Below are 15223 nucleotides of genomic sequence, written 5' to 3'. Positions count from 1 at the left end.
CTGTTATGCGGGAATAGGAATGATTGTATACTGAGATTTATCCAGAGTTTATATATATGAAATCTAACAATGTGTATAAAGTTAATTTATTCTGACAATATTCAAAATAGCGTGTTCAGCATAGTGGTGTAACTAATGAAAATGTTAAATCATGTGTTTGATATGTACGATATGGGTTCAACATGGCTCTTTCATCATTTCAACTTTTCGCTATATAGAAAGCAACACATAAACCTAGTAACAATTATCGTATTAAATTGTGAGGACAGAGTTTGCAAAGTCTGCCGTCAAAATATGGTAGACGAGTAATTCATCTTTCTTCTTGGATGTCCTAGATATCAAAATTTAAAGGTGAACTACATTCCACGATCGAGTCTAATTGTTCGTACATCCAAATGATTATAGGTTTAACCGTTTGCTACCGTCAAAATATGAAGTCATTTGTAAGAAATTTGTATAGATATGTTTATACGGCTTTCCAGAGCCGAAAAATAGTTAGAAGTCTATTTTAGTGTATTCACATTGTTTTGTTTATGTACATGTATATGATCGATGGTTGTTTGTATATAGTATTTCGCTTTCTATTCATAGATTAATATAGCAATGTCACACCTTTTGCACATACATGAAATGCAAATAAAATCTGAATTTTAAGTTGTTATCCTCCACTCAACTGTTAAGATATCCACGGCATCGTTGTTAACTGTTCCACCCTTGCCAACAAATATTGTGATCACTGATGTGTACCTACTTTTCAATGTTATTTTTATCACTCAAAGTGAATTATGAATATATATGTAGCTTTGGGGGCTGTTACTACGTGTTCGGCGTCAAAATGTGTATCGCAAAATAAGTTGGCATGATTTGTTACATAGGGGGTTGATTCGCCATGCCAAGGAGAGATGTTACTATTCTGTCACCTAATGAAAGTTGTAACCTGATACAACCCTTGGGTAGAGCGCCCACACATGACAAAACACTGAAACTTTACAAAGCTTGTGTCTAATTCATCGATGTGTAGTTTATTGAAATGTCGCTTCAATTTAAAAGGGTCTTTTTCCTTAATTCTCAAATACAGGTTTTGAAATATTACAGAACTGTATTGACTAATTACACTGTCTTTATTTATGAAGATAATAAACCATTTTACGTGTTTCACCATAATTACGCATTGCATGTTATATTTACCCACCTAAATAGACATGTACAACATATGTAACGTTCCAAACGTAGTTACAAAGCCGTGATATGTAAATTTTAAACATCGAACTGTATTCAGATTGCATAGAATCCAAAATAGTCTACCTTATATTTAGATTCTCAAAGGCTGAGACCTTATTTTAGGGTGTTATAGCATAGGCGTGCATAGCTTGAGCCAAGTCCTGGAAGGGTTAAGTATACCGTTGGATATATTACAAGGTATCGATGTGATCTAAAAACATTGTTTTATATTTACGGTACTAATTACATTTAAATTCATTCCTTTCACGAATTGTCCACTTTGCTTCAACATCTATGTTTAGTTTATTCATATAAAACAGGCTATATCACTTCGGAATGACTCATACATCAACTTATCATGATTGACGACTTGTAGTAGTGATACCTCGGCGGCCTGACACAAACTATGAAAATTAATTAGCTTTCTTTCGACAGCAAGTCATCAAAATTGATTCTGACTATCAGTAAACCCATGTATAACTTAGTGTTTGGCAGCTTATATAGAAAAGACATTTAGCAAGCATGACGAGTTAATATTCACTAAATCACTATAACTTTAATCCAGTAATGAATTGATGAAATTTCAACTTGCAGGGCACTTTTTATTAATTCATAGTGTGCACGGGTGGTTTATTTCACTACATCTGGCTTCATCCCACGTAATTATGCCCTATCATTTCTAATACCGGCTACACTGTATCGATGTTACTGGGATAAGTAGAGTACTATTCTATCCTTCCTGAAATAGTGACAAATGTTCTCCATTATCTATCTTATTCGTGTTGCAAATAGTTCAAAGTTTAATAAAGTGAGGGTTAAATTATACTACAACTCGTTTCAAGTTGCCGTTCACTGACTTTGTTTGATACAGCCACCGACAACCAATAAGAAACAGTCACATTCTACACTTTAAGATAGCATGATTGAATGAATACAGTTTCCTGCAACATTTTGTCTAAATGAAATGAATTAAAGTGCTACCATGCAGACATCGAAATCAGACGTCAAAAACATTGGCGCCCATGTGTCTGTGTCGTGTTGCAGTGTGATTAAGAGGTTTATTTCATAATAGAGAAAATGTAGTAAGAAATTGTAATCTTGCTAGCTTGGTGTAGAATACTAGTATGCAGTTTCTTACTGGTTTCTTTGTATCAGAGTCGGTACAAAGCTAACTTGAAATGGTCAGTGGCCTGTGTTTTAGTATGTGCTGTCGTTTGGCTAGTGGTCTGTGATGTAGTGTGTGCTGTAGTTTGCCTATTGGTCTGTGCTGTAGTGTGTGCTGTCGTTTGGCTAGTGGTCTGTGATGTAGTCTGTGCTGTAGTTTGCCTAGTGGTCTGTGATGTAGTCTATGCTGTAGTTTGCCTAGTGGTATGTGATGTAGTCTGTGCTGTAGTTTGCCTAGTGGTATGTGCTGTATTTTGTGATCTACTCACTGAGTAGACATTCGTCCAATCCTATAATAATATACATCACACGTAGGGAGAATACAGCAATGAAAACACACTCGATTCGTTTCAATCAGTCAAGATTGTTTATTTGATATTATGAATATTCAACAACTACGTTATAATACATAAACCACTAACAGTCCAAGGCAATCAGGAAACAAAGATTGACTCCACAACTTTCGATTACTAACATAATGAATAAATATAGCTTCTACACCGATAGCAATCATACCGGAACGTTCATCTCCATTACGTTGATTTAATACTCGTCACAAACAAACGTCAAAAAGGGTTTGTGTCATGCCTCTCAAATGCCATTAAAATTCTCGTATATCTTCACATTAAATATCTCAAACAAGGCCACAAAAATTCCCACAAGAAAGTACTACCATACACAAAAGTGGCAGCTGACACACACACACACACACACACACACACACACACACACACACACACACACACACACAAATAATAAAAGCAATAATAATAATAAAAGTGTGTCTACTATATAATTTTCATTAAATATGTTCAAATATTTTTAAACCTTATAGTTCATTCCAGTAAATATTTTATGGTACATAATAATTACAAGAAAGTTGTCACTACATCTTTTGACACACATGTCAAGTGCTGTTTACATTAGCTTTGAAATCTTGATCGGACTACATATGCCAGTACCAATAAACCAGGGCTATTATAATTCGATTTAAAAACAACGACAAAATAAAGTAATATATGATAAAATTGAGCAGGTCAAATGGACCAACCTGATTAAAAACATCATAGATTTGCAAGTTAAGCTTCCAAACATCTTTTAAAGTTTAACACTGAGCAAGACAAATTTTAAATGACCCTGGACTAGGCCCGGCCTAGATTTCCTTGCCCCGTCTTTCTCAGTTTGCTCAAAATCTTCAGCTAATAGTCTTAATATTTAATAACGCGTAAAAGGACTCTCTGGAAAAATAACGGACATCATCTGAGGATATCGGCTTTATGAACCAACCAAGAGAAAAATGGAGACATTACTTTCTTAAAGTTTTTATAACGCAAATATAACTACTTTAACCATGTTTTAAGACAATGCCAAGGCTAAATTTCATTTCTAAGAATTTAGTGTGAAATTAACTTGATTACTTTCGCAAAACAAGAAACATCCAAAAACCTTCTTAAAGTTGGCGGGAAAGTCCTGATTGTACTAACAATTGAAATAATTTATAATACTCGATCAGTAAATCATAACTTGTAACAGAGGCTCACTTTTTTCAAACTCATATGAGATGTACAGAAATACCTTAGACACAATTGTGAAATGAAAGTTGAAAAGAATGGATATACATAGTTCTACTTAACAAACGTGATATTTCACATTATACTGAAAGATTAACACAAGTCATGCGAACAGCTTCCTCATACTTATTTTAAATATTCAAGTACAGTGTGCTGTATCATAGAAACAATGTAAGACAGTTCTTCAATCCAAAACTGCGGTCAACGTATACTGACGTCATCCCTACTAGACATGCGCACCACCCTTCATGGTTGACATGGTGATCTGCTCAGTGCAATAGTTATTTCCGTACGTGTTTGATGTTGATAACATGGAACTGTTGACCACAGATCCGTGGTATCCTCCATGACGCTTTCTTCTACTTCGACGTTTCTTACGCACCATGCATAAACAACAAGTAAAAGCGGCCTTGAATTCCTTCCGGAATTTGGCTAGACACAGAAAAGAAAGTTGAATATTCTAATATTACTCCCTCGCTCAAATGATTCATTCATGTGTGTAATATACTATTAGTTGACAAGTATACCAACCAAGTGACATTTGAAAAAAAAAGTCTATTGACGCTAAATTAAAGCGCAAACTAAATAGTCAATATGATTTAATATTGATGTTGTTTCATTTTTGAATTACAAAATTGCGTGTTTGCCATCACCTCAGTATAGTATCGTTTCAATTTTATGATATTCATTTTCACTACATAGTATTATTTCAGTTATGGCACTGCCATGTTTTTTTCTTCTTTGTTTAGTCTGTGGACATAATGTGCTCCACATCCACATCACAAGTGGGTTACTGTATTTATAGACTAATCTCATTCCAAATAGTTCTTTTGCATTGTAGGTGTAACTACTCTTGCAAATATGTACCGCGTCAGGCCTTGTTACTATAGTGGTCTGAGCACATACTCATAGGGGAATGTAACCTTGTCATAGCAGTATTTCTAACGAGGAGATTGTATTGCTTATATACATATGCAACATTCAAACATTTTCGGTGTAGCAAACATACTTACACTAGATTATTAGGAAATGTAAGTGAATAGTGCACATATGTATGTATGTATGTATGTATGTATGTATGTATGTATGTATGTATGCACGTATGTACGTATGTGTGTATGTGTGTATGTGTGTATGTATGTATGTATGTATGTATGTATGTATGTATGTATGTATGTATGTGAACGTATACGTTCACAAGTATGTATATGTGTAAAGCTAAGTAACTTGTCCAATACACATGATAAAGATTGGAACGTAATATCAACAACTTACCGCTTAAAAAGTTATACACTATGGGGTTAACTGCACTGTTGGCAAATGCTAACCAATGGGCTACCAGGAAAGGAACGTGGAAAGAATCCCTTTCAGAATGGTTCACCTCAAATAACGGAAATTGTCTGAAATGAAAATAACAGTGATATAAAGTATACAGTTGGATAAGTCATTTTCATATCTCTCTTTTAACATACATACTCTTTTTTTAACAGAACAAAAACGATTAGCAAAATACATTTGCGCCTAATTGTTTTTACTTACATTATTGTTTGGTGCTGAAGGGGTTCATGTCAAAATAAGGAATTCATTGAATAACAAAAAAGAAGATTAGGCATTTGAATTGATCACTTTGATCATGTATCTAATGTCAGTGATTTTTGTGAGACAGTAACCCTTTAAATCCTGCAGCTGACAACCTATATTTAGAGCGTAATTACAGAGTTACAGAATCCAAGTCATTAAAGGGTTTAAAAAACCATTTATTGCTCAAATGACCTTTGATTCTTTTGATTATATCCCGTATTCTGAATCTGTATACCCTCGTGACTAATCAGTAATCTACAGTCATCAAATGATAACAAATATAATTTTGTATCTGACAATAAAATTCTCATGATCAGAGTGAAAGGAATAGAGACAACTGTGTTTTGCAAGATAAGACTCCTGTATATAAATAATTACATTCTTTGGAAAGTCCAATTCAAACAATCAACGGCAAGTGTGGTATCTGATAACAGGAGGTCGTAAAATAGATGCCTAAAGTTCAATCTCAGTCTAAGGTCCAATCCATTGTATAGCAAGATTGTCTGTAAAATATAGTGTGTTTAGTAAGTCAATCTAGATATTGGCATCATGTATTTTACGAAAATCACAGTTGTGTCTATTCCTTTCACGCTGGTCATGTGAATTAATTTTAATTGCAGATGTTTTGTATCTGTTTTGTGTTGTCTGTTGATGAAATCTAAAGCAGTGTTTCAATCAATAACTTTATGTCAGGCGACAAAACCTGCCTGTCACGGTACTAGCATTAACGTTCTGGAAAAAAAAAACACCTTTAAAGAAATTACGAATGGTCACTTTTAACAATCTCTCATTTCAAATGTTGTTTCTTTATTCTTCCCGCTTTTATGCAATGACAAAACTTTAGTCACTTTGTTCGGTCTGTGAAATCTTTCCGGTCGTTTTGTAAAATGATCATTAGTTGCAAACCCTGTTCCGTTAGGAGTGAATCTATGTTTTAGTATAAAACACGTCTTACTGTTCATATAACGGCTTGATTATTACTCTTCTTATTATATTCAATTTTCAATGGATGTACATTGATTATATTGCTAAAATCTCAAATAAATCAATGATAAAACATCATCGGCCCTCACAAACTTAAGTCAGTAATCTTTGATATCTCTGATTCTTATACATACCTCAAGATATTAAGAATATGCAACGGAAAGTAGCAAATGGCAAACAAGATAACCACGACGATCAACATCTTTGCTACGTTCCTTCGAGACTTTAGTTGGCTTTCAGTGGTTCTGTTAGCTGCTGATCCGTTGGCGGAAGAATACGATCCTTTCGATTCCATCGATCCCGGTATGGAAGCCCACAGCTGGAAGCATACCAGGAAGTAGGCTACACCAATGAGACAGAGGGGTAGGACGTAAATTACTAGAACCAAAGCTACGTGGTAGATCTTCTGCTGTATTGTCCCGAACCACTTACGCTAGTGAAATAGATAGAGAATACAATGATTAGTGTTCTACCCGAAATTGTACTAGATGAGTTACTTCACAATGTATCGTATTGAGGTATGAACCATTAATCTTCACAGCCTGTCATCCTGATGGTAACAATTAAAAGTAGACCAGAATAAACGACAAAATATATTTAGCATATAAAGTTTTCGAAAAGTTGCGAAATTATATATTTAATTATATATGATACTGACGAATCATAAAGCCGTATTTGATTAAAACAACTTATAATTTGAGAATATCTCCGAGACTAAAATTCCAATTCTTATGTAAATCTGTCAAAAGAAATAATTTTGATATACACGCTATCAATCGTGGGAACAGGTCAGAATTATGATGCAAATGTGGTCAGTACAAAGAAGGGGTTAGGAATAAATTTCAATTCAATTCAATTCAATTAATTTCAAATCAATTCAATTCAATTCAATTCAATTCAATTCAATTCAATTCAATTCAATTCAATTCAATTCAATTCAAATAAATTCACTCAACCCAGTTCAATTCATTATGATTGAGGGGAACGGTACATCAAAATTATCAAAAATGTGTTATAATAGATTATATTAAAGTTGATACTAAAATGATCATGAATTCTTGGATGCATTTTATAGACTCGTCTTAGAGTAAGAGATACTGTCATATATTTCAACTGACGTATACCGTCCCCAATGCTGACAACCGGCATTAATGATTCAGGATGAATATTGTATTAGAATAAGTTCTTTTCAAGACATGTACTGCCCCTGGTTCACTGATACCGTGATTAAATTGCATAATCGAATTAAAAATAATCTAAAGCATTGGGAAACCAATTACTTGTTTCATGTCTATAAGAGATGTTGTAGCTATTCATGTGAAAAATATATCGAAGTGGCTCCAATGAGGTTCAGATTCTATCACACCACAGGGGCATCTCGTTGGTGCAGAACAAGTAGTGCACTAGAGGTAGTTATATCGCCCATCCTTCAGTCTGTCAATGTTTGGCATTCTACTGTTGTCAAGTCATTTGATGTATACATCTGATAATGCCTATATTATGCATGTGTTCAAGATTTCCCTTCACTTTCATATTTTCAGCACTCTGATTTAACGACGGAATGAATGACATTGGTTTTGCTAGTTGGTTGCAATCCGAAAATTTTATGCTTAGACATATTTAGTAATGTTATTGATAAGGGCAAAGTCATCCGGGGTCACTGCAAAATATTGTCTGTTATATAAAAGTGATTCGTTGTCACGTTGCTTATCAGTGGGAAAGTATATTGTTGAACACTTTAAAACTTTCAAGAAAAATGTCAAGTAAAGATGTCTCCACTGAAAATTGACTATTTGTATTACAAAATAATGAAACACATAAAAACAATATGATGTGTCGGGTGAATCTAGCTAACATTGTAACAGAGAGTTATCTTATGGTATGTATGCACGCACGCACATCATGTACTATGTATGTACAATGTATGTATGTATGTATGTATGTATGTATGTATGTGTTTGTATGTGTGTATGTGTATGTATGTATATATGTATGTATGTATATATGTATGTATGTATGTATGTATGTATGTATGTATGTAATGTGTGTGTATGTATGTATGTATGTATGTATGTATGTATGTAATTGTACCTTATAGCTTAATACATGCATAATACAATAAACAGTTACCATGTGTACGTATACATTCTTACCTCATAACACCTGGTTAAGTATATATACTGCGATTGATATAAACAAGGGTCACCAGCCGGGGTGGTTTCGTACACAACAGCTTGCGGAATAGGTATCAGAAACGATACGATCCAGATGGCTAAAATTATAGTTAGTGTACGCTTTGCTGTACTTTTAAACATCAGTGGTCTGCAAATAGCGAAATACCTTTCCACTGCGATGGCACTGAGTGTTAAAACTGAAACACTCATTGACACAACCTGTAGAAGTAAACGAAAGACGGCTTTAAAACACAAAAATAACGTCAACAATGACAGGTATCAAGACTGAATCACGGAAATGAGCGAGCGAGCGAGTGAGTGAGCGAGTGAGTGAGTGTGTGTGTGTGTGTGTGTGTGTGTGTGTGTGTGTGTGTGTGTGTGTGTGTGTGAGTGATAAGTGCACGTGGATGGGTGGGTGAGTGAGTGAGTGAGTGAGTGATTGAGTGATTGAGTGGGCGAGTGAGGATGGGAGGTGAGTAAGTGAGTGAGTGAGTGAGTGAGTGAGTGAGTGAGTGGTTGGTTGGTTGGCTGGCTGGCTGGCTGGCTGATTGATTAACTGAATGATTGATGGATTGATTAACTGATTGAGTGATATTTTGACTCACTGACTGCCTGACTTACTAACTGACCGATATTTAAATTCGGAAAAAAGAAGTCTTCTTTATAATATAGTAAAACTACATATATCAGTTTGTTACATTGTCCATGTCTTCATGTGTGTGCCCATTTCTTTCGACTGTGAAACAAGTAACTTCAAAAATTTTACTTGTTTTATTTAAAAGTTGTGCATGACGCCAACGTCACTTATTGCCCATGTCTGAATACAGTGTGAGTATTTGTCCGAAAAAAAATTATTGGTACCTGATGCAGCCAGCGTTAATCGATAATAACACAACGGTTCATGTATATTATATGGAATAAACTAAACCATTTAGTCTCTGGTCTGAAAAATTATTAAACGGTAAATACCTGTAAATAGGGGATCAACTTGCAAGCAATATTACCAAAGTACCAGGTCTCCGTTACATCAAATACAACAGTAATTGGCAGGCAGATAAGTGATACAAGTATATCCGCTGATGACAAATTGACTATGTAATAGTGGGTAACTGTACGCATTTGAGGATTCCGCAATACCGCAAAGCATACGAGGACATTCCCTAGAAGAGCTAGTAGGAACACTATCTGAAAGGCCACGATGACGACCCATTCGTGTGCAGTTGGATACACCAACATCTGCATCTTGGGCACGTATACTTGATCATAGTAATTGTTCCAGTCATAGTCTTCGTCACCAGTGTAATTTCCAAATGTTATGTTATCTGCTCCCGAGTCGTTTCCAGGACATAACGTCATCGTTAAAGGCGATAATACAACTCCCAATCGTTCAAATCATACCTTAAGTAACACCAGATTCCTGGTGAACAACTAAATAATTTTCCTATAAGTAACAGACTTTTTTTTAAGAAGGAGAATATTGTTACCTCTCGATATCAAACTAGATTGGTAATGTTCGATACAAAAATGGAATTAATATTCATCGGCGTTTGGATGATTGATTCCAGTTAATATCGCCTTTAGCAAATGTGAATTTAACTGCACAGTAAATGAAGTGTGTGAGATAGAATACTGCTGACAAATTTTCAGTTCACCATAAATCTCACAAAGGTTAATCCTAAAGTCAAATTAGAATGTATCACACTTGGTAGGATAATGCATAAATCGTTGAATCTAGTCACAGCGTGATTTATTTTCGACACGATTTTTTTCCACACTCTAGATCGATAAACGTGATGTTCAACTACGGTCCTAAGGGAATGTCCACCTAATTTGAAGTTCCTGTCGCCTGTTTTACTTATTTTATTCACCTCAACATCCGAATTAATCAACTCCGAAAACCTTTTTGTTGATCTACGTGTTCACCGTCAATATCTGCTTTATTCTGTCACGTGAAATCGTGTCTCGAATGTTAACTTGGCACGGCTTCAGTATAGTAATTGTCTCTGTAAATAGAAAACGAAAGGGGAAAAGAGGTTAAATATCGACTCGTCTTTAAGTCGTCTTTTTGCAGAATAATCTTTAGAAATACAGCTTACTTAGAATGCGGTGTATTCATTCAAAAGGAACAAAGACGGGACTGATTTTGCCTTAGGAGCATTTCCCATTCAGAAACATTCCTGTATCACTCAGCCTCACTTGTGTTGTTATACTTAGGGAACCAAGGGTAGTAATTTTTACAAATCCTACATCGAGTGACCTCCCTAAAATAGATTAATTTTAATTGGCAAATCTGGACTAGAAAATGCATTTTACTTTGGGGCGAGGAGGCAGTACGAGAGGCAAAGAAATTCAGGAGTTTGGTATCTCTGAATTAGCCTACCTGTAGGCGTAGAGGACTAATGCTACAATCCTAACTGACATTTTGATCTTGGGGGAAAATTTTCGCTCGTGCACGATAGTTATGATAGCGGAATAGTGTAGTAATGATATTGCGTTTTCGATACTGTAGGCCATGGGCCTTAAATGTACATAATAATCTGAATAACGAATAAAGGTTCATGGTCACAAAAGTATGTTCATCATAGAATACAGAAATAAATGTAGAGAGGTTTTCTTTCAAAGGCTAGGAATAGTGTAGCAGCGTTTAATATTTCTTCAAGTCCACAGGTAAACTACATCTAAATCAACTTTATCAACATTGTTTTAGCAAGGGTTCAAGACAAGTAATTAAATGTCTACAACAACGTTGTTGTTCCTACATTCTGAGTTCAAACTGATACAACCTATTAGTAATTAGAGCAAAGTGACGAGATATACTTGATTGATATTCCACAGGTGTTACTGCAGGATATGAATCAAAGGATTCACGATATGTAATTTGAATGTTTGGGATCATAAATTAACAATAGAGATTATCCATATCCATAAATATGGTGTGTATGACATCTCTTTTCAGACACATGTTGAATATGGTGCCAGAAACGAGACAAAACACAACTGATATATCACTACCATAGACCTACACAATAAACACGTGTTACATCTCTACTACGTTGTCTACCTACTGTTAATATAATGTGTTGCATTTTATGGGTTTTTAGTACGGTGTGACAATAGCATTGACGAATGTTTCCCAACAAAGCGGATATGTATCTACGAAGACGGGATGTGAGACACGCCAATGCGTATGTGATGACGTCAAGTGAATTAACGTGACGCGTGAAAGGGAAAGCGACAAGTTCGCCCTCATGGTGTACGTATGGATGGATGAAGTGTATCACACTTAACACATGTACAATCATGTAACATTCACAACTTGATGCACAATTTTTTCAATGCTAACGGAATGACAAGGTATAATTATATTGTTCTGTTAATACAAATTTGACGTCAGACCTGGTAATTCGTCAGGAAATGAAAATATCTCGATCTTACAATATTGATATTGATTCATTTTATTTTCACCAAAAAGGATGACAGAACTTAGACTAGGAAAGTGTACATGACAAAAAACATAAATTAATATTGCATGGTCACCCTCCCTGGTGAGAGCCATGGAAATAGTTCATGATAATGGGAACCATATAATCATGTGTTAAGCCAATGCAGTGAAGAAGACAACATTGTAAAACCGACATCTCAACGGAGATTTCAGTTGAGGTCATTATTTTCGCACTATTGTAAGCCACAACGTTCAACATCCTTAAGCCCCTGTCACAGACTCGGACACCCGTACGGACAAACACACACACGTACACACAAGCGCACGCGCGCGCACTAGGGTGTCACAATGCTTCAATGTATGTTATAGCTCATGCATAAATACAAAACACATTCTATACAAGTCACAACTCGCTAAAATAACGCATTGAGTCTTATTTCCACTGCTATCAACGAGCATTATATCAATGCAGTTTTGTTTCAACTTACATAATATTATGTACCTGAGTTTCGGATTATTGTATTCATCACAAATAATTTAATATGTACTTTAATATTTCCTTTTTCTTCTAGATTATTTATAGATATATTCATAATATGTAGGATCACATATCAAAAGGAACAGTCACGTAAGAACAATAAAATTCTTGCCAGAAATCTAAGTAATACGTGTAATAGGGACAATGTTACAGATTGGAAGTCCTATAATTACTTTTAAGTTGACTTCGCCCGCTTTCGCACGTGAGCCCAAGTGATATTTTAAAGTGACAAATACATCTACGTTTTCTACACCTCCGCCTTCTTGTTTTATATTCCCACCTCGTCAACTAACCATTCACCTCAGAGCCACCACGAAATTAAATAATACATATTACTAGGAGATGCACTGCTATCATTAAAGGTGGATGGAGAACATAGCTCATTACACACACACACACACACATATATATATATATTTGTGTGTATGTATGTATGTATGTATGTATGTATGTGTGTGTGTCTATCTGTATGTATGTATGTATGTATGTATGTATGTATGTATGTATGTATGTATGAATGTATGTATGTATGTATGTATGTATGCATATATGTATGTATGTATGTATGTATGTATGTATGTATGTATGTCTGTATGTATGTATGTATGTATGTATGTATGTCTGTCTGTACGTACGTACGTACGTATGTCAACGTATGTATGTATCTATTTGTATGTATGTATATATGTATGTATGTATGTATGTATGTATGTATGTATAAATTCCGTCTGTCTGTCTGTCTTTCTGTCTGTCCATGTATGCATGAGTGAGTGAGTGAGTGAGTGAGTGAGTGGAATATGTGATTTCTTCAATCCTTTACTTCGTACAATCTGGGTGTTATTTCCGTCTGCGTTCTGCAAAACCTCCGTGTATTTATCAAATCACAAGCTAAAATCAATTTTTTCATTTCTTTTTTTTCAGAATACTAATTTATGACTAAAAGAAAATTGACTGATTGCATTGACATGAATATGAGACATCACTAACAAATCGAATTAATGTAACATAATAAGCAGTTCAGTTCACGTGCTGAAGGTGATTTACATGCATCTTTACAGTCAATTGGGTATAGCAATTGCATGTAGAAGAGCGATAGCGTCAATAACTTGAAAACAAAGTGTGAATTACAGCCACCACCACAAGTATCAAATTGACGTTGTATATCATTTGAGGTTCGTGCAAAGGTATCATTAACTTGATGATGGGATTGCAACGCGTGAGGATATAAATTTAAAGGTGAGAGATACAGTACGATAAATAATGCAATAATTTCCGCTGTAGTTTCGTTATTAAATGGGTGTGTGAGGTGTTCTATTTCGCACACAATAACAGGGTACCAGGAAGGAACTCACGGCGTCACTCTAAAGTATATATAATAAAGGAACATGGACAAATTGACACAATCACTTGTCGCCATAATTCTGGCGTGATTTTACGAATTTGCATATAACCGACGTTTATATTAAACAGAATCTGCGCTCCTCCGATGCATATTAAATTCTTTATTTATTTTTTTAGTCTTTTTTTTTCTCAATAACTATACAAAAAACCTAACTCAATGTATTAAATCCGTCTGTGAGGGTTAACCCTATGCCAGGAATTGCATTTGGACATTTTATTTCTGTATTCGTAATTTGCATAACGATGATACTTTAATTTATAGGATAGGTTTTTATGACCGGTCCATGCTCTTTATTTTACTGTCATAAATTTAGCGATATGGATAACGATTTCGCGTTATTAGATACACATTAACAAGGTTTTATTGTGCACGGGTTCAAATTAATCAAATAATATTAAAAGGAGAACAAATGAAAATGTTTATGCATTAATGTATTGCTTTGAGCGTACAAGAGGAGTGGGGTACAGTAAACGGTTTGATAATTGTTTGGTTGTTTTAAATATCACACACGTAGGTGTGTTGTTGCATTGCAGCATTCCCCTTTAGTATTATTCCAAGTCACGAGGTATGTAAGTAAGACGACATTATTCTACTCGGTATACATGAAATCTAAAGAATGAAAACATAACCCGCACATAGATTTTGCGACACCATTGACCCTTGTCAGTTCATCGTTTTATTTTTTATGACCGTTTTGACAATGTTAACGATGAAATATATTCTTAATAGCGATATGGTACCCACCAATTTAGATTCAATGTTATTCATTTCACTTTCCTTTAATATATTGACACTTTGGCACCAATATATATTACTTCAGAAGGAAATATGAATTTATGACAACGTTTATTCACAATTATCACGTTTTTTGTATTTTTAATAAAGTAGTACATTTCAGTGAATAGCCACATGTAATATATGATATGAAATCACTAGGTTCGAAATGGCGTTCTAGTAGAACTCCCTCTGGATGTGAAAATTGAAAACACAATTTATGCCCACGCTTCATTCACATATATTTGCATATAAACTAAGCCATTGGGTACTTGTAATGACCCCTTGAAATGATCGTTAGATTAGACTCACGTTTAGCCGCGGTTGATTTTATAAGGCATGAAATGGAATTGAAAGATAACACTCATTTAT

At 34.9% G+C, this 15223-nt stretch overlaps 1 protein-coding gene across 1 annotated transcript in view; it reads right to left on the bottom strand.

Moving 5' to 3' along the window:
- Positions 1-3121: 3121 nt before the first annotated feature.
- Positions 3122-15223, bottom strand: part of LOC144445625 (orexin receptor type 2-like) — a 75640-nt gene continuing 63538 nt past the window's right edge. The window contains exons 2-6 of the mRNA XM_078135244.1: positions 9665-10698; positions 8675-8914; positions 6656-6954; positions 5232-5356; positions 3122-4388 (exon numbers count right to left, since the gene is read on the bottom strand). Of these exons, the coding sequence (XP_077991370.1) occupies positions 4183-4388; positions 5232-5356; positions 6656-6954; positions 8675-8914; positions 9665-10051 (1257 nt within the window). The 5' untranslated portion in view covers positions 10052-10698 and the 3' untranslated portion in view covers positions 3122-4182. The remainder of the gene's footprint in view (positions 4389-5231; positions 5357-6655; positions 6955-8674; positions 8915-9664; positions 10699-15223) is intronic.

This window comes from Glandiceps talaboti, chromosome 14 (assembly GCF_964340395.1).
Source record: "Glandiceps talaboti chromosome 14, keGlaTala1.1, whole genome shotgun sequence".
Classification (NCBI taxonomy): Eukaryota; Metazoa; Hemichordata; class Enteropneusta; family Spengelidae; genus Glandiceps; species Glandiceps talaboti.
Note: the sequence above shows the minus strand (reverse complement) of the source record. Positions and strands in the feature narration are given on the sequence as shown.